This window comes from Pristiophorus japonicus, chromosome 1 (assembly GCF_044704955.1).
Source record: "Pristiophorus japonicus isolate sPriJap1 chromosome 1, sPriJap1.hap1, whole genome shotgun sequence".
NCBI lineage: Eukaryota > Metazoa > Chordata > Chondrichthyes > Pristiophoridae > Pristiophorus > Pristiophorus japonicus.
Genome location: NC_091977.1, coordinates 71,961,141 through 71,988,959, shown reverse-complemented (window position 1 = coordinate 71,988,959; position 27,819 = coordinate 71,961,141). Strand labels below are relative to the sequence as shown.

At 45.6% G+C, this 27,819-nt stretch overlaps 1 protein-coding gene across 1 annotated transcript in view; it reads right to left on the bottom strand.

Annotated features, from left to right (window-relative positions):
- Nucleotides 1–27,819, bottom strand: part of mtap (methylthioadenosine phosphorylase) — a 306,586-nt gene that overhangs the window by 205,601 nt on the left and 73,166 nt on the right. The window contains exons 3-4 of the mRNA XM_070857020.1: nucleotides 21,764–21,822; nucleotides 19,899–20,066 (exon numbers count right to left, since the gene is read on the bottom strand). Coding sequence (XP_070713121.1) covers nucleotides 19,899–20,066; nucleotides 21,764–21,822 — 227 coding nt within the window. The remainder of the gene's footprint in view (nucleotides 1–19,898; nucleotides 20,067–21,763; nucleotides 21,823–27,819) is intronic.

Here is a 27,819-nt window from a genome sequence, read left to right as displayed (position 1 = left end):
TCAGCAGAGGAGGACAAAGGGTTTGATTAGGGCAGGGAAAATAGAGTACGAGAGGAAGCTTGCGGGGAACATTAAAACGGACTGCAAAAGCTTCTATAGATATGTAAAGGGAAAAAGGTTAGTAAAGACAAACATAGGTCCCCTGCAGTCAGAATCAGGGGAAGTCATAACTGGGAACAAAGAAATGGCAGACCAATTGAACAAGTACTTTGGTTCGCTATTCATAAGGAGGACACAAACAACCTTCCGGATATAAAAGGGGTCAGAGGGTCTAGTAAGAAGGAGGAACTGAGGGAAATCCTTATTAGTTGGGAAATTGTGTTGGGGAAATTGATGGGATTGAAGGCCGATAAATCCCCAGAGCCTGATGGTCTGCACGCCAGAGTACTTAAGGAGATGGCCTTGGAAATAGCGGATGCATTGACAGTCATTTTCCAACATTCCATAGACTTTGGATCAGTTCCTGTGGAGTGGAGGGTAGCCAATGTAACCCCACTTTTTAAAAAAGGGGGGAGAGAGAAAACAGGGAATTATAGACCGGTCAGCCTGACATCGGTAGTGGGTAAAATGATGGAATCAATTATTAAGGATATCATAGCAGCGCATTTGGAAAGTGGTGACATGATAGGTCCAAGTCAGCACGGATTTGTGAAAGGGAAATCATGCTTGACAAATCTTCTGGAATTTTTTGAGGATGTTTCCAGGAGAGTGGACAAGGGAGAACCAGTTGATGTGGTGTATTTGGACTTTCAGAAGGCTTTCGACAAGGTCCCACACAAGAGATTAATGTGCAAAGTTAAAGCACATGGGATTGAGGGTAGTGTGTTGACGTGGATTGAGAACTGGTTGGCAGACAGGAAGCAAAGAGTAGGAGTAAATGGGTACTTTTCAGAATGGCAGGCAGTGACTAGTGGGGTACCGCAAGGTTCTGTGCTGGGGCCCCATCTGTTTACATTGTACATTAATGATTTAGACAAGGAGATTAAATGTAGTATCTCCAAATTTGCGGATGACACTAAGTTGGGTGGCAGTGTGAGCTGCGAGAAGGATGCTATGAGGCTGGAGAGTGACTTGGATAGGTTAGGTGAGTGGGCAAATGCATGGCAGATGAAGTATAATGTGGATAAATGTGAGGTTATCCACTTTGGTGGTAAAAACAGAGAGACAGACTATTATCTGAATGGTGACAGATTAGGAAAAGGGGAGATGCAACGAGACCTGGGTGTCATGGTACATCAGTCATTGAAGGTTGGCATGCAGGTACAGCAGGCAGTTAAGAAAGCAAATGGCATGTTGTCCTGCACAGCGAAGTGATTTGAGTACAGGGGCAGGGAGGTGTTACTCCAGTTGTACAGGGTCTTGGTGAGGCCACACCTGGAGTATTGTGTACAGTTTTGGTCTCCTAACTTGACGAAGGACATTCTTGCTATTGAAGGAGTGCAGCGAAGGTTCACCAGACTGATTCCCGGGATGGCGGGATTGACATATCAAGAAAGACTGGATCAACTGCGCTTGTATTCACTGGAGTTCAGAAGAATGAGAGGGGATCTCATAGAAACGTTTAAAATTCTGATGGTTTAGACAGGTTAGATGCAGGAAGAATGTTCCCAATGTTGGGGAAGTCCAGAACCAGGGGTCACAGTCTAAGGATAAAGGCTAAGCCATTTAGGACTGAGATGAGGAGAAACCTCTTCACCCAGAGAGTGATGAACCTGTGGAATTCTCTACCACAGAAAGTTGTTGAGGCCAATTCACTAAATATATTCAAAAAGGAGTTACATGTAGTCGTTACTATTAGAGGGATCAAGGGGTATGGCGAGAAAGCAGGAAGGGGGTACTGAAGTTGCATGTTCAGCCATGAACTCATTGAATGGCGGTGCAGGCTCGAAGGGCCGAATGGCCTACTCCTGCACCTATTTTCTATATTTCTATGTAATGTGGGAAACGCGGCAGCCAATTTGCACACAGCAAGCTCCCACAAATTGCAATGTGATAATGACCAGATGATCTATTTTTGTTATGATGATGATTGAGGGATAACTATTAGCCAGGACACCGGGGTTGCCTCCCCTGCTCTTCTTCTAAATAGCGCCATGGGATCTTTTACGTCCACCTGAGAGAGCAGACGGGGTCTCAGTTTAATGTCTCATCTGAAAGATGGTACCTCCAACAGTGCAGCACTCCCTCGGCACTGCACTGGAGTGTCAGCTGAGATTTATGTGCTCAAGTCCCTGGAGTGGGATTTGAACCCACAACCTTCAGACTCGAGTGTGCTACCCACTGAGCCACAACTGACACTAGGGAGAAGGGGCAGGGTGGGAAGAGGTAACGTGTGGGAGGAGGCTTGTGTGGATATAAACACTAGCATAGACCAATTGAGCCAATCTCTGAACTGTACTATGTAACCACTAACCAGCCTCCTGTGTTCGCCTTCTGAGCCTGGCCAAAGCTCGCCTTTGTCGCTTTCTGTTTCAAAACCTGACTGTGAGTGTTTCTGTCTCTGTTTTAATCGTTCAAATGTTAAGTAGGGAAACACTTGCTGACTCTGAAAGTCCACCAGGCTTCCAGTGGGCACAAATCTGGCATGAGAGCTGGGGTCGCTGGTCCGCAGAACTTTGGCCCCATTGAAGGCATGCTACTGAAATGAGCCCTTTGGTTGTTATTCATTCCAGTCTCACAATAACAAACCAGCAGACATTTAATGAAATTGTGTTTCTCCAATTCTGGCCTCTTGTGCAAGATTTTAATCACTCCATCATTGGCAGCTGTACCTTCAGCTGCCTAGGCCCAAAGCTCTGGAATTCCCTCCTTCACCCTCTCTGCCTCTCCCTCTTCCTTTAAGAGGCTCCTTGAAACCTACCCCTAATATCTCCTTATGTAGCTCAGTCTCAAATTTTGTATGATGATGCTCCTCTGAAGCACCTTGGGATGTTTTATTACATTAAAGGTGCTATATAAATGCAAGCTGCTGTTGTTATTAACTGGTTGTACCTGCAGCTACTGTATGTAACATTTTCACAAGTTATCTGAATCTTAAATCAAACGAATGGAAATCGGATGGATTTTACAAAGGGTGTGCAATCCATTTTGGCAGGTTACCGTCCAGGTAGTGAGGTTTAAAGTTACCCAAATGTATCTCTACTGGCAAGAATTTATTAATAGTGGATGTAAGAAGGCTTAGAAAGCAGGCCAGGACCTGGATTTGCAAGGTCCCAGATTGATGATGGTGATTCTGTGGAGCCTGGTAAAGGGAGAAGCTTCTGCCTACCCTTTATTAGGCCAGGAGGAAGCGGAAACTTTCTACCTTGTGAGTTCCTGCATCCCAGGCCCAGGAGCAGAATGTGGCAGGATTGGTAACTGGTCTGCCCAGTGAAATGAGCCTTCCTGGCCCACTACAGGGTACATGTGGGCCCGATCTAGAGGTCTAGGTTGGGATTGTGGCAGCAAAGATTTAAGATTTGAATTTGTTTTTATTTTAAAGAGTCTGCGGGGTGGGGGCAAGGACAGGCAACTACTCTCCCTCAACCACTCCAGTTTGGACATAATACGTCGCATCTTACAACCTCCAGGAGCATGCGCGAAACCAAGATGTACCCATAAAGGTGGGGGGACGCGCTATTAAAATGAAAATTGTGGAACCCCCATCCTCAACGCTGGAAAGTCTAGTGGGGTCAGTGGTAGAGGTTCCTGACGGGAGTCAAGTGAACTTACAGCTCTGCATACAAAGAAAGAACTTGCATTCATATAGCGCCTTTCACGACCTCAGGACATTTCAAAAGCAATGCACAGTAAATGAAGTACTTTTTGAAGTGCAGCCACTGTTATAATGTTGGAAACACAACAGACAATTTGCAGAAGCAAGGTCGCACAAACAGCAATGAGATAATGACCAGATAATTTGCTTTCGTGCTACTCGTTGAGGGACAAATATTAGCCAGGACACTGGGGAGAACTCCCCTGCTCTTCTTCAAAATAGAGCATTGGGATCTTTTGCATCCACTGGAGAGGGCAAATAGGTCTCTCTGAAAGATGGCACCTCTGACAGGGCAGCACTCCCTCAGTACTGCATTGGATTGTCAGCCTAGATTTTGAGCTCAAGTCCCTGGAATAAAGAATACATTTCAGCGGTGCCCTGGGGTGAGCAAAGACGCACAGCCAGGTAATGCAGAAGATTTAAATATACTGTGCCAATTTTTGTCAGCTGATATCAAAAGGTGGGAACAAGCCCAGAAACAATAACTGTCAAAAAAAAGAAACCCTGGCACTTGGTATGATTAAAGAATGGATGTAAAGGCAAAAAGGTTATATTGCTGTCAAAATACAGAGATACATTTAAAGAAAAGTAACTTTGCATGCCCTAATTAAAATATGTTGTTGACCTTTAACTTTAAGCACCTTGGGACATTTTACTAGATGAAAGGCGGGGTCAAACAGGGCTGTGTCATCGCTCCACCCCTCTTCTCAATCTTCCTCGCTGCCATGCTCCACCTCACAGTCAACAAGCTCTCCACTGGAGTGGAACTAAACTACAGAACCAGTGGGAAGCTGTTTAACCTTCGCCGTCTCCAGGACAGGTCCAAGATCACCCCAAACTCTGTCGTCGAGCTACAGTACGCGGATGACGCCTGCGCCTGCGCACATACTGAGGCTGAACTCCAGGAAATAATTAACGTATTTACTGAGGCATATGAAAGCATGGGCCTCACGCTTAACATCCGTAAGACAAAGGTCCTCCATCAGCCTGTCTTCGCCGCACAGCACTGCTCTGCAGTCATCAAGATCCACAGCACAGCCCTCGACAACGTGGACCATTTCCCATACCTCGGGAGCCTCTTATCAACAAAAGCAGACACTGATGAGGAGATTCAACACCGCCTCCAGTGCGCCAGTGCAGCCTTTGGCCACCTGAGGAAAAGAGTGTTCGAAGACCAGGCCCTCAAACCTACCACCAAGCTCATGGTCTACAGGGCTGTAGTAATAACCGCCCTCCTGTATGGTTCAGAGGCATGGACGATGTACAGTAGACACCTCAAGTCGCTGGAGATATATCACCAATGATGTCTCTGCAAGATTCTACAAATCCCCTGAGAGGACAGGCGCACCAACATCAGTGTCCTCGCCCAGGCTAACATCCCCGGCATTGAAGCACTGATCACACTCGATCAGCTCCGCTGGGCAGGCCACATAGTTTGCATGCCAGACACGAGACTCCCAAAGCAAGTGTTCTATGCGGAGCTCCTTCACGGCAAACGAGCCATAGGTGGGCAGCGAAAACGTTACAGGGACATCCTCAAAGCCTCCTTGATAAAGTGCGACATCCCCACTGACATCTGGGAGTCCCTGGCCAAAGTTGAGAAAGTGCATCCGGGAGGGTGCTGAGGACCTCGAGTCTCAATGCCGAAAGCATGCAGAAATCAAGCGCAGGCAGCGGAAAGAACGTGCAGCAAACCGGTCCCACCCACCCCTTCCCTCAACGACTATCTGTCCCCCTGTGACAGAGTCTGTGGCTCTCGAATTGGACTGTTCAGTCACCAAAGAACTCACTTCAGGAGTGGAAGCAAGTCTTCCTCGATTCTGAGCGACTGCCTATGATGATGATGATAAATGCAAATTTCTGTTGTTTCTGTTAACTGTAAGAAAATTAGTAACTCTTTATATTGAGTTTAGCAGAAAAGTTGTTCAATATACCAAAGAAATACAATGACTCCAATGAATAACTACATATCTGACTATCTCATGTACTCATACAAATAATGATCAGCTCCTATGAGTCATTGGTTATTGAGTTAATCCACCACGAGTCATGTGCTTTTCACCTGAGCTATCCCCAGGTTGATGTGTTCCATCATTAGGTGTATGTTGTGAATGACTGCGAGCGCAATCAACCGTGGCACAGGATGCATTCGAGACATGATGCAACCCTAATCAGGGCACTTCAAAACAAGCATCTGTTAGCCTCAGTGTGATTCTTTGAAGATCGCAGTAATATTGCAGCAGCACAATTTAAAAATAGGAGCAGTCTGGGCAGCACAGCCTCTCGGGCTTACAACAAGTTGTGCCACTGAGTAAGTGTTAAGCAATATTCCTTGTAAGCTGCACTTTGTTCGGCATGGCCTGTTTCTTTTAATGCGCAGTCCCTTTAAATTTCTGCGCATGCGCGGTATTTACAATGTAAAAGCTGATGAGCGGCCTGCACGGGTCCTTGCAGGAGACTGCACGGCTGCGCGCGCGCAGGACTTAGCAGGAGCATTGCTGTTAAGTGACATCTGAGCCTCCCGCATGCGAATCCCCAGCTCAGTCCTGTGATTACAGCAGCTCCAAACTGGAGGCCAAGTGGGCCAGAAGACAACAAAAACAGATTCCGCTTTTTATTGGCGGCATTATTCACAGGTTGTGACATTTTTACAGGAGCCATTTTGATTCCAAATATGGAAATAACAAGCATCATTATCGTTTCGATTCGAGTTGCTTCCTTCCTGCTGGAAAAAAAATGAACCAACTCATCATCATCAACGAACAGGAGAATAAACAAATCTAATAAAATAAATGAAGACCCCTCATGAAAAGTGTACACTTGAAATGTCTTTTCTCTTTACAGATGCTGACTGACCGGCTGTGTATTGTCAGCATTTTCCATTTTTAATAACTTACATATATTAAAAGTCTCTGCAGTCATAGCCAAGACATCAACAACAAAGTCAAAGTCAAAGTGATTTTTTTTCACAGCTCTGAGAAGACGTCACAAGGTTGATTTTCCTACCGGCCTGTGTGTGGAGTGGGAATTTAGCCCACTCTGTGCCTGTGCCCCTAACTCAAGCTGATTTCGCAGGGTCAGGCTTATTTTAATCAAAAATCTGTCTATCTCCACAAATATATTAAATGACCGAGTCTCCACAGCTCTCTGGGACAGTGAATCCACAGATTTACAACCATCTGAAAAATGAAATTTCTCCTCATCTCTGTTTTAAATGGGCGGCCCCGTATTCTAAGGTTATGCCCTCGAGTTCGAGACTCCCCCATCAGGGGAAACATCCTCTCGACATCCACCTTGTCAAGCCCCCTTATAATCTTATACTTTTCGATAAGATCACCTCTCATTCTTCTGAATTCCAATGAGTAGAGGTCCAACCTACTCAACCTTTCCTCATAAGTCACCCCCCTCATCCCCGGAATCAACCGAGTGAACCTTCTCTGAACTGCCTCCAAAGCAAGTATATCCTTTCGTAAATATGGAAACCAAAAGTGCACGCAGTATTCCAGGTGTGGCCTCACCAATACCCTGTATAGCTGTAGCAAGACTTCCCTGCTCTTATACTCCATGCTTTTTGCAATAAAGGCCAAGTTACCATTGGCCTTCCTGATCACTTGCTGTACCTGCATACTATCCTTTTGCATTTCATGCACAAGTATCCCCAGATCCTGCTGTACTGCAGCATTTTGCAATCTCTCTCCATTTAAATAATAACTTGCTCTTTGATTTTTTCTGCCAAAGTGCATGACCTCACACTTTCCAACATTATACTCCATCTGCCAAATTTTTGCCCACTCACTTAGCCTGTCTATGTCCTTTTGCAGATTTTTTGTGTCCTCCTCACACATTGCTTTTCCTCCCATCTTTGTATCGTCAGCAAACTTGGCTACATTACACTCAGTCCCGTCTTCCAAGTTATTAATACAGATTGTAAATAGTTGGGTTCCTAGTACTGATCCCTGTGGCACCCCACTAGTTACTGGTTGCCAACCAGAGAATGAACCATTTATCCCGACTCTTTGTTTTCTGTTAGTTATCCATGCTAATATATTACCCCCAACCCCATGAACTTTTATCTTGTGCAGTAACCTTTTATGTGGCACCTTGTCAAATGTCTTCTGGAAGTCCAAATACACCACACCCACTGGTTCCCCTTTATCTATCCTGTTTGTTACACCCTCAAAGAATTCCAGCAAATTTGTCAAACATGGCATCTCCTTCATAAATCCGTGCTGACTCTGCCTAACCGAATTTTGATTATCCAAATGTCCTGCTACTGCTTCTTTAATAATGGACTCCAACATTTTCCCAACCACAGATGTTAGGCTAACTGGTCTATAGTTTCCTGCTTTTTGTCTGCCTCCCTTTTTAAATAGGGGCGTTACATTTGCAGTTTTGCAATCTGCTGGGACATCTCCAAAATCCAGGGAATTTTGGTAAATTAGAACCAATGCATCCACAGATTGAGGGATAAATATTGGCCAGGACACCAGGGATAACTCTCCTGCTCTTCTTCAAAATAGTGCCATGGAATCTTTTACGTCCACCTGAGAGAGCAGACGGGGCCTCAGTTTAACGTCTCATCCAAAAGACACCTCTGACAGTGCAGCACTCCCGCAGCACTACAAGGAGTGTTAGCCTAGATTTATGTGCTCAAGTCACTGGAGTGGGATTTAAACCCACAACCTTCTGACCCAGAGACGAGTGTGCTACCCACTGAGCCACAGCTGCCACTGTGTTCACAAATGTGCACAAACTAATACACACAGTGTTACAGTAACCACTAACATTCTACACTAATGCATTATACTTAAAAGTCATACAAGTCAAAAAAGACAACCCACAAACACAAACAAAATCAGGGCTCAAGAGCCACATGCAGAAGAGACTTCAAATCAAGAGTACCTGCTTCCCTTTTCCCCGACCAAACCCTTCAAGCCGCCATCCCTAGTTAAGCTTTCCCCTGATCCAAGATGATACAACAGTGGAACCAAACCCATTTTCCAACTTTTAAATACTGTAGACGACAGAAAATCAAGACTTGCAAAATGGCCACATTTTACTTTATGGGCACATTGTGCAGAGATCAGTGAAAGAGAGTGTAATGTCTGCTCACAGGTTTGTAGAGCTGTTGCTCTGCGCGGAGGGGATTTCTGTACGGGCTGCTCTTGCACACCCTCCATTTTGCCATCCTCGGCTGTTGTCCAGACACGTCATGGCGCACCATCTTGTCGTCCCGCGTTACATTTACAGTTTTCCAATCTGTTGGGACCTCCCCAGAATCCAGAGATTTTTGGTAAATTACAACCAATGCCTCCACTATCCCTGCCGCTACTTCTCTTAAGACCCTAGGATGCAAGCCATCAGGTCCAGGGGATTTATCTGCCTTTAGTCCCATTATCTTACTGAGTACCACCTCCTTAGTGATTGTGATTGTGTTAAGTTCCTCCCCCCTATAGCCCCTTGACTATCCACTGTTGGAATATTGTTAGTGTCCTCTACCGTAAAGACTGACACAAAATATTTGTTCAGTGTTTCTGCTATCCCCATGTTCCCATTACTAATTCCCTGGTCTCGTCCTCTAAGGGACCAACATTTACTTTAACCACTCTTTTCCTTTTTATATACCTATAGAAACTCTTGCTATCTGTTTTTATATTTTGTGCTAGTTTACTTTCATAGTCTATCTTCCCTTTCTTAATCATTTTTTTTAGTCGTTCTTTGCTGGCTTTTAAAAGCTTCCCAGTCTTCTGTCCTCCCACTAGTTTTGAACACTTTGTATGCCCTTGTTTTTCATTGGATACCGTCCTTAATTTCCTTAGTTAGTCACGGATGGCTATCTTTTCTCTTACACCCTTTCCTTTTCACTGGAATATATTTTTCTTGAGAGTTGTGAAATATCTCCTTAAATGTACACCACTGTTCATCAACCGTCCTACACTTTAATTTATTTTCCCAGCTCACTTTAGCCAACTCTGCCCTCATACTTTCATAGTCTCCTTTATTTAAGCTTAGTACGTTGGTTCGAGATCCAACTTTCTCACCCTCCATCTGGATTTGAAATTCAATCATGTTATGATCACCCATTCCGAGGGGATCCTTTACTAGGAGATTGTTTATAAAATCCTGTCTCATTAAACAGGACCAGATCTAAGACAGCCTGCCCCTTGGTTGGTTCCATTACATATTGCTCAAGGAACCCATCCCTTATGCACCTTATGAACCCCTCCTCAAGGCTACCCTGACCAATTTGATTTGTCAAATCAATATGGAGGTTAAAATCACCAATGATTATTGCTGTTCCCTTTTTACAAGCCCCCACTATTTCCTGGGTTTATGCTCCGACCAACAGAGTTACTACTGTTAGGGGGCCTATAGACTATGCCCACCAGTAACTTTTTCCCTTTATTGTTCCTTATCTCCACCCAACATCCTTATCATGAGAGCCAATGTCGTCTCTTATTATGGCAGTGATCCTTTATCAACAGAGCTACCCCACCTCCTTTTCCTTTCTGTCTGTCCTTCCAGATTGTCAAGTACTCCTGAATATTCAATTCCCAGTCCTGGTCACCTTGCAACCACGTCTCTGTAATGGCTATCAGATCATACCCATTTGCCTCAATTTGTGCCGTCAACTCATCTGTTTTGTTACATTTAGACAATGTGCCTTTAAGTTTGGTTTTTTTACCCTTTTTTCCTGCTTGTTTCCTTTCACCTTCAAACTCACTTTCTTTATTTTTGCTTTCTAATTCCAGCTTTACTACCCTCCCTACTGAATCTATTTTCAGGTTCCCATCCCCCTGTCAAACTAGTCTAAACCCTCCCCAACAGCACGAGCAATCGCCGCCCCCCCGCCCCCGAGGATATTGGTCCCGGCTCTGTTGAGGTGCAATCCGTCCGGCTTGTACAGGTCCCACCTCCCCCAGAAGCGGTCCCAGTGCCTCAGGAAACTAAAGGCCTCCCGCCTGTACCATCTCTCCAGCCACGTATTCATCTGCTCTATCCTCCTATTTCTGTACTCACTAGCTTGTGGCACTGGGAGTAATCCGGAGATTACTACCTTTGAGGTCCTGCTTTTTAATCTCTCTCCTGGCTCCCTAAACTCTGCCTGCAGGACCTCATCCCTCTTCATACCTATGTCATTGGTGCCGATGTGGACCACGACCTCTGGCTGTACACCCTCGCCCCCTCCCCCCAGAATTCCCTGCAGCCGCTCAGTGACATCCTTGACCCTGGCACCAGGAAGGCAACATACCATCCTAGAGTCACGTTTGCGGCCGCAAAAACGCCTGTCTGCTCCCCTGACTATTGAATCCCCTATCACTATAGCTCTTTCATTCTTCTTCCTCCCCCCCATGCAGCTGAGCCACCCGTGGTGCCGTGGACTTGGCTCTGGCTGCACTCCCCTGAGCCACCATCACCCCCACCGGTACTCAGAACAGAGTACCGGTTGGAGTGCAAAATGGACTCAGGTGACTCCTGCACTACCTGCCTAGTCCTCCTCTTCTGTCTGGCGATCATCCACTCCCTATCTGCCTGTGCACTCTTAAGCTGTGGGGTGACCGCCTCTAGAAACGTGCTATCCACATAGCTCTCAGTCTCGCGGATGCACCGCAGTGACCCCAGCTGTCGCTCAAGCTCCAAAACACGGAGCTCGAGTTGGTGCAGCTGGAAACACCTCCTGCACACATGGTCGTCCTGGCTGCGCGAAGCGTCCGGGACTTCCCACATGCCACAGGGTGTGCAATCCACGGGACTGAGCTGCCCTGCCATCCCTCTAGTTACACGCGTAACTATCGAGTAGAACTAAACTCTAAACCTTAGCACAATACACCCAGCCGCTGGTCAGCAAACAGCCGATTTAATTAACTGGCTCTCCTTAGATAATAAAGATCACATATATTTACTGGCTACTTACAACAATGCCAAAGGTTTCCTACTGAAAGGAAAAAGAAAAAGAAGAAAAATACTTACCAATCCACCAGCCAATCACTTACCTGCTTGGCTGCGATGTCACACTTCGATTTTGATTTTTTAAGTTTCTTATCCCTGCATCAGCTGGCTCCTCCCGAACCCCACGCCCCTTTATGGGCCTCTCGATCCTCCCGCTCAGTATGCTCCTCCCGAATTCCACGCCCCTTTATGGGCCTCTCGATCCCGCTCCTGTTGCTCCTCATGAACGCCACGCCCTTTTTAGGGGCCTCTCGATCCTCCTGTCCTGTTGCTCCTCCCGACTCTCGGGCCCCTTTTATGGGCCTCTCGATCCTTCTCCTGATGCTCCTCACAAACTCCACGCCCTTTTTATGGAACTCTCAATCCCGCTCCTGGTACCATGACACATCTCATGTGTAAAATGACTTTGCATATAATGTAAGACCCTCTATTTTTCATGGCATGTGAAGTTCCTGATGATAGTCAAATCCTTAAAAACTCCTTCCTTGCAATTTATAAATAAATGATCTCAAGGTAAAAGCAAGCATGGCAAAGGGGTTTGTTGCTGTTTTTATTATTACTATAAGCAAAGCTGCACAATTATTCCTTTAATTCTCGATATTAGAAAGTTACCAGTTTGTGGAAAATCACAAAGCTCGAACTGGTACATTTCTTCCATTACTGTATGGTCTACTTCTAAAGCCTGTTTGGCTTCTCAGCAAAGTCCCCTTCTGATAAATCAGTGCTCTGCTACTGACATTTGGATGAGATCACAAGTCAGACTGCAAAGGATTCAAATATGTTGTTCAAAAATGAAGATAATTATTATTAATCTCTTTTTCTCAATAGAGGAAATGTAACACCAATCAGAACTAAAATGTTTCTCATATTGAAACAAAGGGTGTTTTTGCGCTTTTACTGTATCTCTTGTTCTTTTACTGTGGTTGAACAAACAAAACAAAACAGGACGGTAAAAGCACCGGTGAAAGGAATGCATGAAGCCACTGATCAGGAAATGAGTCACTCTGCTGCATTACAGCTAGTGAACCTCAAATCTGAGTCCAATATGTGCAACAACCTGAGATAGATAAAACATCATTCTCAGTAAAAGGCTGAAGAGAATTGCAGTGCAAGCATAATACTTTAACCGTGCTCCATGTAGATTCGGAGTAAACAAAATTGCAAGGCACTTTAAAATAAAAAATAAACATTTTGAGCCTGTTCTAAAAAACAATCTTGTTCCAGGTACAGCCTTGGATTAATGCTAGAACCAACATAGTAATACAATGGGCCCAAGTTTCCACAAGAAAAAAAAGGGCGCCACTCCGAGCTGGGCGCCCGTTTTTCGCGCCTAAAACGGCGCCTAAAAAAATCCTTGATATTCTCCACCGACTTACAGGTCCTGTGGCACTCGGCGCAGCCAGCACGAGCTGTGGGGGGGGGGCGGAGCCAGGTCCCTGCGCTGAAAACAGTGCCGGGACCTCTGCACATGCGCGCTACAGGCGGCACGCAAGTGCAGTAGCTCCAGGCGCCGAACTGTGAGGGAGGGGCCCGAAGCACGCAGCCCCTAGCCCTGGCCCAATGGCCTCACTGGGGCTCCTCCCATGGCCAGCTCCTGCTCCCCGCACGACCAGACCCGACACTCGCTGCTTCCCCCCCCGCCGACCCGACCCGACACCCGCTCCCCCCACCCCCGACCCGACACCCGCTCCCCCCCCTACCCCCGCCCCGACCCGACACCCGCTCTCCCCCACCCCCCCCGACCCGACACCCGCTCCCCCCCCTCCCCGAGACCCGACACCCGCTCCCCCCCACCCCGACCGAGACCCGGCATCCGTCCCCCCCCCGACCCGAGACCCGACCGCGACCCGACACCGCTTTCACCCACCCCCCCGCCCCGACACCCGCTCCCCCTCCCAGAGACCCGACACCCGCTCCCCCCTCCCGAGACCCCGACACCCGCTCCCCCCCCCCCCAGAGACCCGACATCCGTCCCCCCTCCCCGAGACCCAACACCCGCTTCCCCCCACCCCGACCGAGACCCGACATCCGTCCCCCCCCCCGCCCCGACCCGAGGCCCGCTTCCCCCCCCCCGACCCGAGACCCGACGCCCGCTCCCCCCCCTACCCCCGCCCCGACCCGACACCCGCTCTCCCCCACCCCCCCCCCCGCCCCGACACCCGCTCCCCCCCTCCCCGAGACCCGACACCCGCTCCCCCCCCTCCCCGAGACCCGACACCCGCTCCCCCCCACCCCGACCGAGACCCGACATCCGTCCTCCGCCCCCGCCCCGACCCGAGGCCCGCTTCCCCCCCCCCGACCCGAGACCCGACCCCCGCTCCCCCCCCGCCCCGACCCGAGGCCCGCTCCCCCTCCCTCCGACCCGACCCGACACCCGCTCCCCCCCGACCCGACACCCGCTCCCCCCGCCCCGACACCCGCTCCCCCCCACCCGACACCCGCTCCTGTTCCCCTAACCCCCATCTCTCTTCCCTCCCCCCCTCTCTTCCCTCCTCCCCCCCTCTCTCTTCCCTCCTCCCCCCCCTCTCTCTCTTCTCCCCCCCTCTCCCTCCCCTCTCTCTCTCTCACTCCCCTCTCCCTCTCCCCTCCCTCTCTCCCCTCCCCCTCTCCCCTCCCCCTCTCCCTCCCTCTCTCCCCCCTCTCTCTCTCCCTCCCTCTCGCTCAGCGGCACGAACAGCTGCAGAATTCTCCCTGGCTGAAGCACTTTCACACAGGTAGGAAGATGGTTTATTTAATCTTTTCTTGGCTTATAAATGTTTATTCAGGTTGGATTTATTTGTATAATATTTGTAGAAGTATAAATAAGGATTTATTGTCGAATTTAATGAGTTCCCTTCCCCCCCACCTTGTTCTGGACGCCTAATTTGTAACCTGCGCCTGATTTTTTAATGTGTAGAACAGGTTTTTTCAGTTCTACAAAAATCTTCACTGGCTCCATTCTACTTTAGTTTGGAGTACATTTTCACTGTGGAAACTTTCAAATCAGGCGTCAGTGGCCGGACACGCCCCCTTTTGAAGAAAAAATTCTGTTCTAAACTAGAACTGTTCTACCTGACTAGAACTGCAGAAAAAAAAATGTGGAGAATTGCGATTTCTAAAATAGTCCGTTCTCCACCAGTTGCTCCTAAAAATCAGGCGCGAATCATGTGGAAACTTGGGCCCAATATGGGCTGAATCTTAACTCCGAAAAACAAATCAACTTGTATTTATATAGCGCCTTTAACCTAATGAAATGTCCCAAGATGCTTCATAGGAGCATTATGAGATAAAAAATTTTACACCGATACGCATAAGTAGAAATTAGCGCAGGTGAAAAAGGTATGTTTTAAGGAGCATCTTGAAGGAGGAAAGAGAGGTAGAGAGACTGAGAGGTTTAGGCAGGGAGTTCCAGAGCTTAGGGCCAAGGCAACAGAAGGCACGGCCACCAATGGTTGAGTGATTATAATTAGGGATGCTCAAGAGGGCAGAATTGGAGGAGCGCAGAAATTTCGGCGGGGTTGTGGGGCTGGAGGAGATTACAGAGATAGGGAGGGGTGAGGCCAGGGAGGGATTTGAAAATAAGGATGAGAATTTTAAAATTGAGGTATTGCTTAACTGGAAGCCAATGTAGGTCAGCAAGCACAGGAGTGATGGGTGAGCGGGACTTGGTGCGAGTTAGGACATGGGCAGTCGAGTTTTAGATCATCTCTAGTTTACATAGGGTAGAACGTGGGAGGCCAGCCAGGAATGCATTGGAATAGTCAAGTCTAGAGGTAACAAAGGCATGGATGAGGGCTTCAGCAGCAGATGAGCAGAGGCAAGGGCGGAGAAGGGCAATGTTATGGAGGTGGAAATAGGCGGTCTTAGTTATGCTGTGGATATGTGGTCGAAATAGGATACCAAGGTTGACACAGCTGGTGGGTTGGTCATATTAGAGGTTAAAATGGCAAAAATATGAAACAGGAACCCAAACCGCCTCGAACATGCCTACTTCCAGTTTTAACAGAGATGGGACAAGGTTCGAGCGCCCAATCCACTCGTGGGAAACAGGTTGGTCATTTAAATATTATATTATAAGCTATCTTAGATTTGGTACTGTGTAATGAGTCAGGGTAAATAAATAATCTCCTAGTAAAGGATCCTCTAGGAATGAGTGACCATAACATGGTTGAATTTCAAATTCAGTTGGAGGGTGAAAAAGTTGGATCTCAAACCAGTGTCCTAAGCTTAAATAAAGGAGACTACAAAGATATGAGGGAAGAGTTGGCTAAAGTGGACTGGGAAAATAGGTTAGAGTGTGGGACGGTTGATGAGCAGTGGCAGACATTTAAGGAGATATTTCATAACTTGCAACAAAAATATATCCCATTAAGAAGGAAAGACTTCAAGAGAAGGGATAACCATCCGTGGCTAACTAAAGAAATAATGGATGGTATCAAATTGAAAACAAGGGCATACAAGGTGGCCAAGACTAGTGGGAGGCCAGAGGATTGGTAAACTTTTAAAAAACCAGCAAAAAACGACGAAAAAAAATGATAAAGAGAGGGAAGATAGATTATGAAAGTAAATTAGCACAAAATATAAAAACAAACAGTGAGAGTTTCTATAGGTATATACAAAGGAAAAGAGTGGCTAAGTAAATGTAGGTCCCTTAGAGGATGAGACAGGGCAATTAATAATGGGGAACACGGAAATGGCAGAGACTTTGGACAAATATTTTGTATCGGTCTTCACGGTAGAAGACACCAAACACATCCCAATAGTGGATAATCAAGCGGCTATAGGGAGGGAGGAAGGGACTTAAAACAATCCCGATCACTTGTGCAACGGTCACCACTCAGTAAAAAAATCCACGCACAAGCATCTTCCACCCTCTCAATTGGAGGTCAGGACTGGAACATCGGGTCCTTCATTGAAACATCTGTGAACTCATGTGAAAGCAAGTCATCCTAGTTCGAGGGACCGCCTATGATGACTCAGCAAAATAATGGGACTAAAGGCGGACAAGTCCCCTGAACCTGATGGCTTGCATCCTTGGGTCTTAAAAGAAATGTCTGCAGAAATAGTGGATGCATTGGTTGTAATTTACCAAATTCCTTGAATTCTGGAGAGGTCCCAGTGGATTGGAAAACAGCAAATGTAACGCCCCTGTTTAAAAAAGGAGGCAGACAGAAAGCAGGAAACTACAGACCAGTTAGCCTAACATCTGTAGTTGGGAAAATGCTGTAGTCCATTATTAAGGAAGCAGTAGCAGGACATTTGGATAATTCAATCAAGCAGAGTCAGCATGGTTTTATGAAAGGGAAATCATGTTTGACAAATTTGCTGGAATTCTTTGAGGATGTAATGAACAGGGTGGATAAAAGGGAACCAGTGGATGTGGTGTATTTGGACTTCCAGAAGGCATTCGATAAGCTGAGGTTACTGCACAAGATAAAAGTTCATGGGGTTGGGGGTAAAATATTAACATGGATAGAGGATTGGCTAACTAACAGGAAACAGAGTTGGGATAAATGGGTCATTTTCCGGTTGGCAAACAGTGACTCGTGGTGTGCAGCAGGGATCGGTGCTGGGGACTCAACTATTTACAATCCACAGTAATGACTTGGATGAAGGGACCAAGTGTAATGTAGCCAAGTTTGCTGATGATACAAAGATGGGTGATGATTTGCTGATGATACAAAGCAAATTGCGAATTGTGAAGAGGACACAAACAATCTACAAATGGATATAAACAGGCTAAGTGAGTAGGCAAAAAGTTGGCAGATGGAGTATAATGTGGAAAAATGTGAGGTTACCCACTTTGGCAGAAAGAATAGAAAAGCAAATTATTTTTTAAATGAAGAAAAATTGCAAAGTGCTGCAGTACAGAGGGACCTGGGGGTCCTTGTGCATGAAACACAAAATGTTAGTATGCAGGTACAGCAAGTAATCAGGAAGGCAAATGGAATGTTGGCCTTTATTCCAAGGGGGATAGAGTATAAAAGCAGAGAAGTCCTGCTACAACTATACGGGGTATTGGTGAGGCCACACCTAGAGTACTGTGTACAGTTTTGGTCTCTATATTTAGGGAAGGATATACTTGCATTGGAGGCTGTTAAGAGAAGGTTCACTAGGTTGATTCCGGAGATGAGGGGGTTGAATTATGAAGATAGGTTGAGTAGGTTGGGCCTATATTCATTGGTCTTCAGAAGACTAAGAGGTGATCTTATCGAAACATATAAGATAATGAGGGGGCTCAACAAGGTGGATGCAGTGAGACTATTTCCACTCATAGGGGAAACTAGAACTAGGAGGCATAGTCTCAGAATAAGGGGCCACCCATTTAAATCTGAAATGAGGAGGAATTTCTTCTCTCAGAGTTGTAAATCTGTGGAATTCTCTGCCCCAGAGAGCTGTGGAGGCTGGGTCATTGAATATATTTAAGGCGGAGATAGATAGATTTTTGAGCGATGAGGGAATAAAGGGTTATGGGGAGCGGGTCGGGAAGTGGAGCTGAGTCCATGATCAGATCATCCATTATCTTATTAAATGGCGGAGCAGGGTCAAGGGGTCAAATGGCCTAATCCTGCTCCTATTTCTTATGTTTTTATGCTTATGGGATGCAAGCTGCAACTAAGATCTGGGCCTACAATCCACCTCAGGAGACAGCGATCAGGAATGTATGTATTATAAGTTTCAGTCAAATCATAGAAAGGGTTTTTGTGGTTGAGTCTGAGTAATTCTTCTACGTTTCAGTCAGATCACAGAAAGGTTTTTGTGATTTAGTCTGGGTAAATTTACATGCCACAATCGAATCGCGGATGGATTTAAACTGTGTCATATTGGACAGATTCAAATGACCCTTTCATAGGGGTTTGTATTTTGGGGTTTGTTAGTCCAATATAAATCGTAGTGATTTTTGCTGGGGAGGTAATTGTGTGTATGTTCAATAAACAAATGAATCTTGGTTGAACCAAAACCTTGTGCCGTGTGTATTTTGTTCTTATAAATCCTGAAGTCAAAGAACTGTGTGTAACAGGGGACTAGGTTTAGAAATCCTTACACTCTTGCATCGTGTTCAATCCCTTAACGAAGCCCGCACGCTCCAGCAGGACAAGGCTCTCGAGCACCCAGCACAGGCTGGTGAGGAAAATACCAGGCAGCATGCTCCCTTTGCACACTTTCAGAGCAACAACACTTTCCCAAATGTCCCACCACCCCGTGCCATCATGCATTCATGCATTCAAGCAGAAAACCTCCCCCATTGTGACCTCGCTTGGAAACTAAGCACAACTCCTGAAAATCTGAATTCAAATGCAATAAGCAGTGGAAGTCTGAAGAGCAGGTTTATCAATTATCCAATGGTAATCAGAATAACCCACTACCCATTAAAAAATTGGCACTGGCAAAGTTCAGTCTAAATAACGTCTTTTTCACTTGGAATTCCCCACTCGTTTACAGATACGCTTGGTGTAGTTTCCATAAACTAATTCACATTACATACCACACTGAAATGGTTATACAAAAATAAAACTGATCAAACCACATCCTGAATGAGCCAGCATTCTGAACACAATCACGAGCTGAGGCTTTCCTTATGTACATATATTTTTCATCCAAGCACACAGCTACTGATGAAGCTGCTCTCAAAAGGTTCCCATGCATGTTGTCCACATCTTACCAAGTACTAACCATGGGATAACCCCCCACCCCCCAAAACCACTGAAAATTTACTCAAACAAATGACATTCTTAGTGGGGACTGAAATAAAAAAAGTTCTGTGAACTGCAAACGTCTTCAGATTCTCGTGCCATTAATTATGCTGCGTGGACACACAGTCCCTTCACCTTGTATTGCTCCTGCATGTTTTCTTCTCAAAATGGACAAATGCATGGGGAAGGTAGGCTGGGGGTGTGGGAACTCTGGTAAATACGATCAAAAGAAAAAAGGGCCTTCACTTTATGAAGGGGTTAAGAACAGATTATTATTCTTGTTTTTCTACAACCTTTTAATAAAAGATTTCAACTGTGCAAGGGCAAGTCATAATGGTTTGGAAGGGCGAGGGATGCAGGAAACCAGGAGATAGAATATTTGCACACAGCTCCGATTGTCACATATTCTCCTGTTTAATGACAATACACAGTGCGTTACACCCCAATTTGGAATGCTCAACTGTTACGCCCACATTCAAACTTTGACATCTGCTTTACAAACAGTGCAGAATTAAAATTACCTGTCAATAAATTGATCGAGTATGACAATATCTCCAGGTTGGATTTGTTCTTGAAGTGAGCCACAGGCAGTCGTGGCAATAACATGGGTGCAACCCTCCATCTTTAATGCCCAGATGTTTGCTCGGAAGTTGACATTCGTTGGCATAATGTTGCTTCCCCTGCCATGTCTACGTAATAAAGGAAAATTAATTATAGAAAACCCTACTGGGGGTGATAAATACATTATATATTCTCAAAGAATGATATGGAAAAGAGCAGACAGATTTGCCATGTGGACTATATATATTTATTATGGGTGATAAATTTGGGTCGTTTGCGCCTCCCTTGGCGCAAACAACTTTTCACCGAGGCACAGTGCTGCTACCAACTCCCGCGAGATTCCACGGGAGTTTAGTGGCGGTGGTATCCGGCAGTGCCCCGGTTGCTGCGCCGGCATCGACAACGCCATCACCGTGCGCAACAACCCGTTTTTGTCCCGGAGCTAAAATCCGGTAGCGCCCCAGGACACTGCCGCAGGCAATGCCTTCAATTGCTTCGCAGGGCATGTACCGGGCTGTAGGCCTTTCATGGGGTGAAAATTAAAGGGAAGGTGCATCAGTATTAAAAAAAGGCCTCTTTGTGCTTTATAAACTATTAATCTATGCCAACGTTTGCGCCATCTGCTGATGAAATTGCCCAAGCTGTACAATAAATGGAACATTAAAGGAATTTTTAAAAGCACAGAAAAAGTGAGGTGGTTTACCCCAAATCATAGAAATTTACAGCACAGAAGGAGACCATTCGGCCCATCATGTCTGTGCCGAAATTATATGGTATTGGTGCAAATCACACGAACGCATCACTGCATCACAACAATGTTATCTTGATGTAACGAAGCGGGATTTCCAGACAGCCTGGGTTCCCAACAATCCCGCCCCCAATAGTGACGTTACAATGTCCCCATCAAAATTTGTCTTCAGAATCAGAATCAGCGGAAATGGGTTCAGCCCCAAATTCCTGCCTTTTCAGCTCTCATTACGTCAGATTCTGACTCCTGAAAACAGTACAATTTATGGGTTATTATCTGTCGAAGTATAAAATTATCTGGGCAGATATATCACCAAATTCTCATCAGTTGTGAAAAAGGAAAAAATGGAAATTGCTAATTAGCAGAAGCTTTTGTTGCACCCTTTCTGAAGAACACTTCCCTGATTTAAAAAAAAATCACAGCCGAGAAGATATCTGATTAGTTACATTCTTACAATACGCAACCAAGAAGCGTCACATTACTCATAAGGACTGTATTCAAATTACTAGACAATTTGGGTGTCTTGTTTCTCTAGTTTTCTCAGTTATGTTTCACAAGAACGTAAGATGAGAAAATATGGAATGAGAAAAGGCCATGTAGCCCAAATGAATCACACAGAATTTATATCATATTAACTTATATAAATCTCCTAAGTGAGATAATTAAATATAGGTAAAATTTCCCAGAAGCCAAAAGTGATCTCCCTCCAGATAATCATATCCTCAACAACGTGCCTCTTTGTGCTTTATAAACTATTAATCTATGCCAAAATGTATCCATAAAAGCTTCAATTTCATTTCTAGACATATAATCGTCCAACTCCTTTTTAAGGGATTTGATTTGGTTTAGAATCAGAATGATACAGCACAGAAGGCCATTCAGCCCGTTGTGGCTGTGCCAGCTTTTCCCCAGGATATTTACTGTAATATTCATTTGATTTACTATAATAGTCGCACTGAAGGATTGCAAGATAAATCGCAGTAAGTTTGGCAAATGAATCAATAACTAATTTCCAGGAAATAATAAAGCAGACTACAGTCAATATCCAAGTATTGAATATTTATTTTAAAAACTTACCTAGCAAGGACAACACAATCAATCTTATTGATCTTCCCCAGTATCAGGGCATCTGAAGGCTATATATGGAAAAAAAGAATTGCAAAGCATTAGACAAACAAACCATTGCCCACAATTGGGACCACATCAAAACATACTTGGCAAATGTTCCATTATTGGTCTGCCCTCAATTTTTAAATTTGCATTCATATCATAAAGCAGGAACATATTCCAGCAATAAACTCAATGCAGCACTAGACGGAGACACAATGGGGTGGAAGATAGACCTGGGAGGTTAATGATAAATTGAATTAAACTAAAACGAATTCACTACTGTGGTACTAAGTTAAATGACCTTCGCATAGACACTTGCTTCATACAAATTCAAATGAGCACTAAATATTTCAAATAAGTGGCAATAAAAATAGACATTTATGAGGGTCCTAGAGGAGCAGGGAAGTTCTCCCTGGCCAACATTTATCCCTCAATCAACATCACTAAAACAGATTATCAAATCATTTATCAAAAGTAATTTATTGGCTGTGAAACATTCTGGGTTATCCTGAGGTTGTGAGAAGCGCTATATAAATGCAAGTTCTTTCTTTCCAGAGAGTACGAGGTGCCTCGGACTACATTCAGTGATTTTATCAGCAGGAATAATTGTTTGCCTCTGAAATGCTACCCCCAGATTATTTCACACATAGGGCCATATTTCAACCCATAGGTATTCCTCTGGAAGTGGCCCTTTGTGCAGGGGTGAGAAAAACACCTGGAGAGCTCCTGAATGGTAATATTTTACTGAGTAATTTCATCGCAAGGTCACCCCTTTCCCCAGCCTTCTCTTATAATTCTTCTTGACTAGTTGATAACTTTGGACTATTTGTCACTCAAACACAGAAGAGAATGTTCCCTCTCAAACATATCTATATCTATGTAACCGATCTGAAGCTGCATTAATATATTTTGTGTCTAGCACACACTTCCTGTAACATTTACTTCCACTTAATATTTTCCATCATGCTATTTCTGTTATGCTTAAATGTATCTATACATTACACTTATCTCCCAATAAATCATCACGCCTGCATCTTCAAGGCAGATGATGTAGGCTATTCTCCCCAACAGGACTCACTTCAGGCCTATTAAATCAGACATGCTACCCATCTGTACCACCTATGTGCTTCTCCCTAAGTCAGCCTTTGCCACTCCCTGAAGTAGCCTGTTACCACGCCTTTTTCTTCCCAAACCATTGGCACAAACAGCACCTATAACAGATGCTTTCTCAGCTTTGTTTCTGGGCAGGGAGATGAATTAATGAAGGTAGCAACTCTAGAGTGTTTAGTTCACTCAATGTAACTGTTAATTTCCCTATCACAATGCTGGAGACCTATGTGGGGCTAGATATGCATTAGAATCATCTAAAGACTCACCTAAAAGATGTGAGAAGGCTCTAAAAATTCTAACATTTTGTTATAAACTAAGTTCTATATTACTCTTTATCTGATGGTTTGTTTTGTTTATGTTTAAATTTATTTCTTCTAATAAATCTGATTGCTATGTTCTACTGTACGATAATGATAGCAATTGTTTTTCATCTATCAAACGGATCAGGAATGTACGATGGGTATCATCAAGCTCCGTTACACAACCCCGCAATATAAAGATGCAGCATTAATCCTGAGCCATGCTACATCCACTCATCTCATGTTTTACTTTGTATGTTTTGGCTCACGGGGAATGCAGGCTCACGCATGGAAGCAGTACTCTGCAATGAACACAAACTGAGTTCGGACATCCGCTGAATCTCAACAAATGACAGCAGCTAAAGTGGGACAAATATCACCTGCAGATCAAAAACAAGGACCCCGATATTTACTGGGCTGAGTTTCGGAGTTGGGAGTGGGGTGAGGGTGGGGGAACTGCGAGTGGAGGAAACTGAAAATGGGCGGGGTGGGTTCCTGTTTCAGATTTATGGTCGGGAAACTCAGAAGTCCAGGTTTCCCTTTACGCTGGGAAGTTTTACCTCCCCAGCATTTTTTTTAAAAATAGGTTTCGCACCTAATTTACAAGCTAGGCTGCCTGTTGGGCGGGGAATGCTGCAGAAAAAAGGGTTTAATTAGGAGGGGGAACATAGAGTATGAGAGGAAGCTTGCTGGGAACATAAAAATTGACTGCAAAAGCTTCTGTAGATATGTGAAGAGAAAAAGATGAGTGAAGACAAACGTACGTCCCTTACAGTCAGTTTCAGGTGAATTTATAATGGGGAACAAAGAAATGGCAGACCAGTTGAACAAATATTTTGGTTCTGTCTTCACGAAGGAAGACACAAATAACTTTCTGGAAATACTAGGAGACCGAGGGTCTAGTGAGAAGAAGGAACTGAAGGAAATCCTTATTAGGCGGGAAATTTGTTAGGGAAATTGATGGGATCGAAAGCCGATAAATCCCCGGGGCCTGATAGTCTGCATCCCAGAGTACTTAAGGAAGTGGCCCGAGAAATAGTGGATGCATTGATGATCATTTCCAACAGTCTATCGACTCTGGATCAGTTCCTATGGACTGGAGGGTAGCTAATGTAACACCACTTTTTAAGAAAGGAGGGAGAGAGAAAACGGGTAATTATAGACCGGTTAGCCTGACATCAGTAGTGGGGAAAATGTTGGAATAAATTATTAAAGATGAAATAGCAGCGCATTTGGAAAGCAGTGACAGGATCGGTCCAAGACAGCATGGATTTATGAAAGGGAAATCATGCTTGACAAATCTTCTGGAATTTTTTGATGATGTAACTAGTAGAGTGGACAAGGGAGAACCAGTGGATGTGGTTTTTTGGACTTTCAAAAGGCTTTTCACAAGGTCCCACACATGAGATTGGTGTGCAAAATTAAAGCACGTTATTTGGGGTAATGTACTGAATGGATAAAGAATTGGTTGGCAGACAGGAAGCAGAGAGTCGTGATAAACGGGTACTTTTTAGAATGGCAGGCAGTGGGGTGCCGCAGGGCTCAGTGCTGGGATCCCAGCTATTTACAATATACATTAATGATTTAGATGTAGGAATTGAGTGTAATATCGCCAAATTTGCAGATGACACTAAGCTGCATAGCGGTGTGAGCTTTGAGGAGGACGCTAAGAGTCTGCAGGCTGACTTGGACAGGTTAGGTGAGTGGGCAAACACATGACAGATGCAGTATCATGTGGATAAATGTGAGGTTATCCACTTTGGTGGCAAACACACGAAGGCAGATTATCATCTGAATGCGGCAGATTAGGAAAAGGGGAGCTACAATGAGACCTGGGTGTCATGGTACATCAGTCATTGAAAATTGGCATACAGGTACGGCAGGCGGTGAAGAAGGCAAATGGTATGTTGGCCTTCATAGCTAGGGAATTTGAGTATAAGAGCAGGGAGGTCTTACTGCAGTTGTACAGGGCCTTAGTGAGGTCTCACCTGGAATATTGTGTTCAGGTTTGGTCTCCTAATCAGAGAAAGGACGTTTTTGCTATTGAGGGAGTGCAGCGAAGGTTCACCAGACTGATTCCCGGGATGGCAGGACTGACATATGAGGAGAGACTGGATCGACTGGGCCTGTATTCACTGGAGTTTAGAAGGATGAGAGGGGATCTCATAGAAACATATAAAATTCTGACGGGATTGGACAGGTTACATGCAGGAAGAATGTTCCCGATGTTGGAGAAGTCCAGAACCAGGGGACATAGTCTAAGGATATGGGGTAATCCATTTAGGACTGAGATGAGGAGATACTTCTTCACTCAGAGAGTTGTTAACCTGTGGAATTCCCTACCACAGAGAGTTATTGATGCCAGTTCATTGGATATATTTCAAGAGGGAGTTAGATATGGCCCTTACGGCTAAAGGGATCAAGTGGTATGGAGAGAAAGCAGGAATGGGGTACTGAGGTGAATGATCAGCCATGATCTTATTGAATGGTGGTGCAGACTCGAAGGGCCGAATGGCTTACTCCTGCACCTATTTTCTATGTTTCTAAAAGGCTGCAGCCCGAGAACAGGTAAGTTTAGGTATGGTTAGTGATCGCACGGGTGGGTAGATTGTGGTTGGAAGGGAAATCCAGCCAGTAAAAGGAGGCGAGAAGGGCCGGATCCTGTGGGCCAGGAAGAGCAAGAGTGTTTTTGTCCAAGCCCAACAAGTAAACCTGTAAACACCCCCCATCACCACCACAATCTCCCCCAACACCGCCCCAATCACCAAACCCCTCCACGATCTTAGAACCGCACTCCCCCCCCACCCCCCCACCCCTCCTCGATCACGTGAGGTTGGAAGATGGGAAGGGAAAAATCAGAGATCAGGGACAGAGATAGGGAGGGGGTGGGGACGGGGAGAGATCAGAGACAGATCGGAGATTGGGAAGGGGGAGGGTCAGGGAGACATCGGAGTGGGGTAGGAGGTGAGGGGGTGGGGGGGTCAGTGAACTGGGGGGGGGGGGTCGATGATTGCTAAGAGCGGTGATATTGGGGGTGATTGGGTGAAACACTCCTGCTCCTCCTGGCCCATCTGCAGTGCTGTAAATGCACTTATCTGATGGATCTGGCCCTTCTTGCCTCCTTTTACCTGCCGGATTTCCCGAGGCCTGGGAAACCAGGCCAACGGCGGTTAAGATTGGAAATCCTGTTCACACTATTTAAGGAGGCTGCGTGCCTCCATTTTAACAACCGGCCCGCCTCCGGAGACTAGATTGGTCCCCTGCTTCTCATCCCGCCTCCGTTAAAACGAGAAGTTGGCGGGTTCGAGGTAGCTTGGGTTTCTGGTTCAGATTTTTAACATTTTAACTCTCCATCTGCACCATACCCACCCGTTTTGGGGGCTAAAGTTACGACAAAGCTGTTCAAAGTTTAAAGTATATTACCAGATGTAAACAGCACAGAAAGGCATGGACATTTAGTATTGGCTTATGTGATAGTGGAAGCATGTTGCAAAAGAGTAGCTCAAACACCAGAAGGGTGAAAAGGAGTGACAGCACAGATACAGAGCCAACAAAAGGGCAGCAACACCAACACATCGACCATGTATAAACGCAAACCTCCGGAAAAAGAGAAACAGCAAGGATACTCCCCGATCACTGACTTCCCTCTTCTCCTACCCCACTCCAATGTCTCCCCGACCCTCCCCCCTCCCAATCTCCGAGTCTCTGATCTCTCCCCGACAGCACCCCCACCCCATCTCTGTCCCTGATCTCTGATTTCTCAATTTTTCCCCTTCCATCTTCCAACCTCACGTGATCGTGGCAGGGCGGGGGGGGGGGGGGGGGGGGGGGGGGGGGGCTGTGGGCGGGGAGGATTAGTGAAGACAAACGTAGGTCCCTTGCAGTCAGATTCAGGTGAATTTATAATGGGGAACAAATAAATGGAAGACCAGTTGAACAAATACTTTGGTTCTTGGACAGGTTAGGTGAGTGGCCAAATGAGTGGCAGATGCAGTATAATGTGGATAAATGTAAGGTTATCCATTTTGGTGGCAAAAACAGGAAGACAGAATATTATCTGAATGGTGACAGATTAGGAAAAGGGGAGGTGCAATGAGACCTGGGTGTCATGGTACATCAGTCATTGAAAGTTGGCATGCAGGTACGGTAGGCAGTGAAGAAGGCAAATGGTATGTTGGCCTTCATAGCTAGGGAATTTGAATATAGGAGCAGGGAGGTCTTACTGCAGTTGTACAGGGCCTTAGTGAGGCCTCACCTGGAATATTGTGTTCAGTTTTGGTCTCCTAATCTGAGGAAGGACGTTCTTGCTATTGAGGGAGTGCAGCGAAGGTTCACCAGACTGATTCCCGGGATGGCAGGACTGACATATGAGGAGAGACTGGATCGACTGGGCCTGTATTCACTGGTGTTTAGAAGCATAAGAGGAGATCTCATAGAAACATATAAAATTCTGATGGGACTGGACAGCTTCGATGCAGGAAGAATGTTCCCGATGATGGGGAAGTCCAGAAACAGGGGACATAGTCTAAGGATAAGGGGTAATCCATTTAGGACTGAGATGAGGAGAAACTTCTTCATTCATGGAGTTGTTAGCCTGTGGAATTCCCTACCACA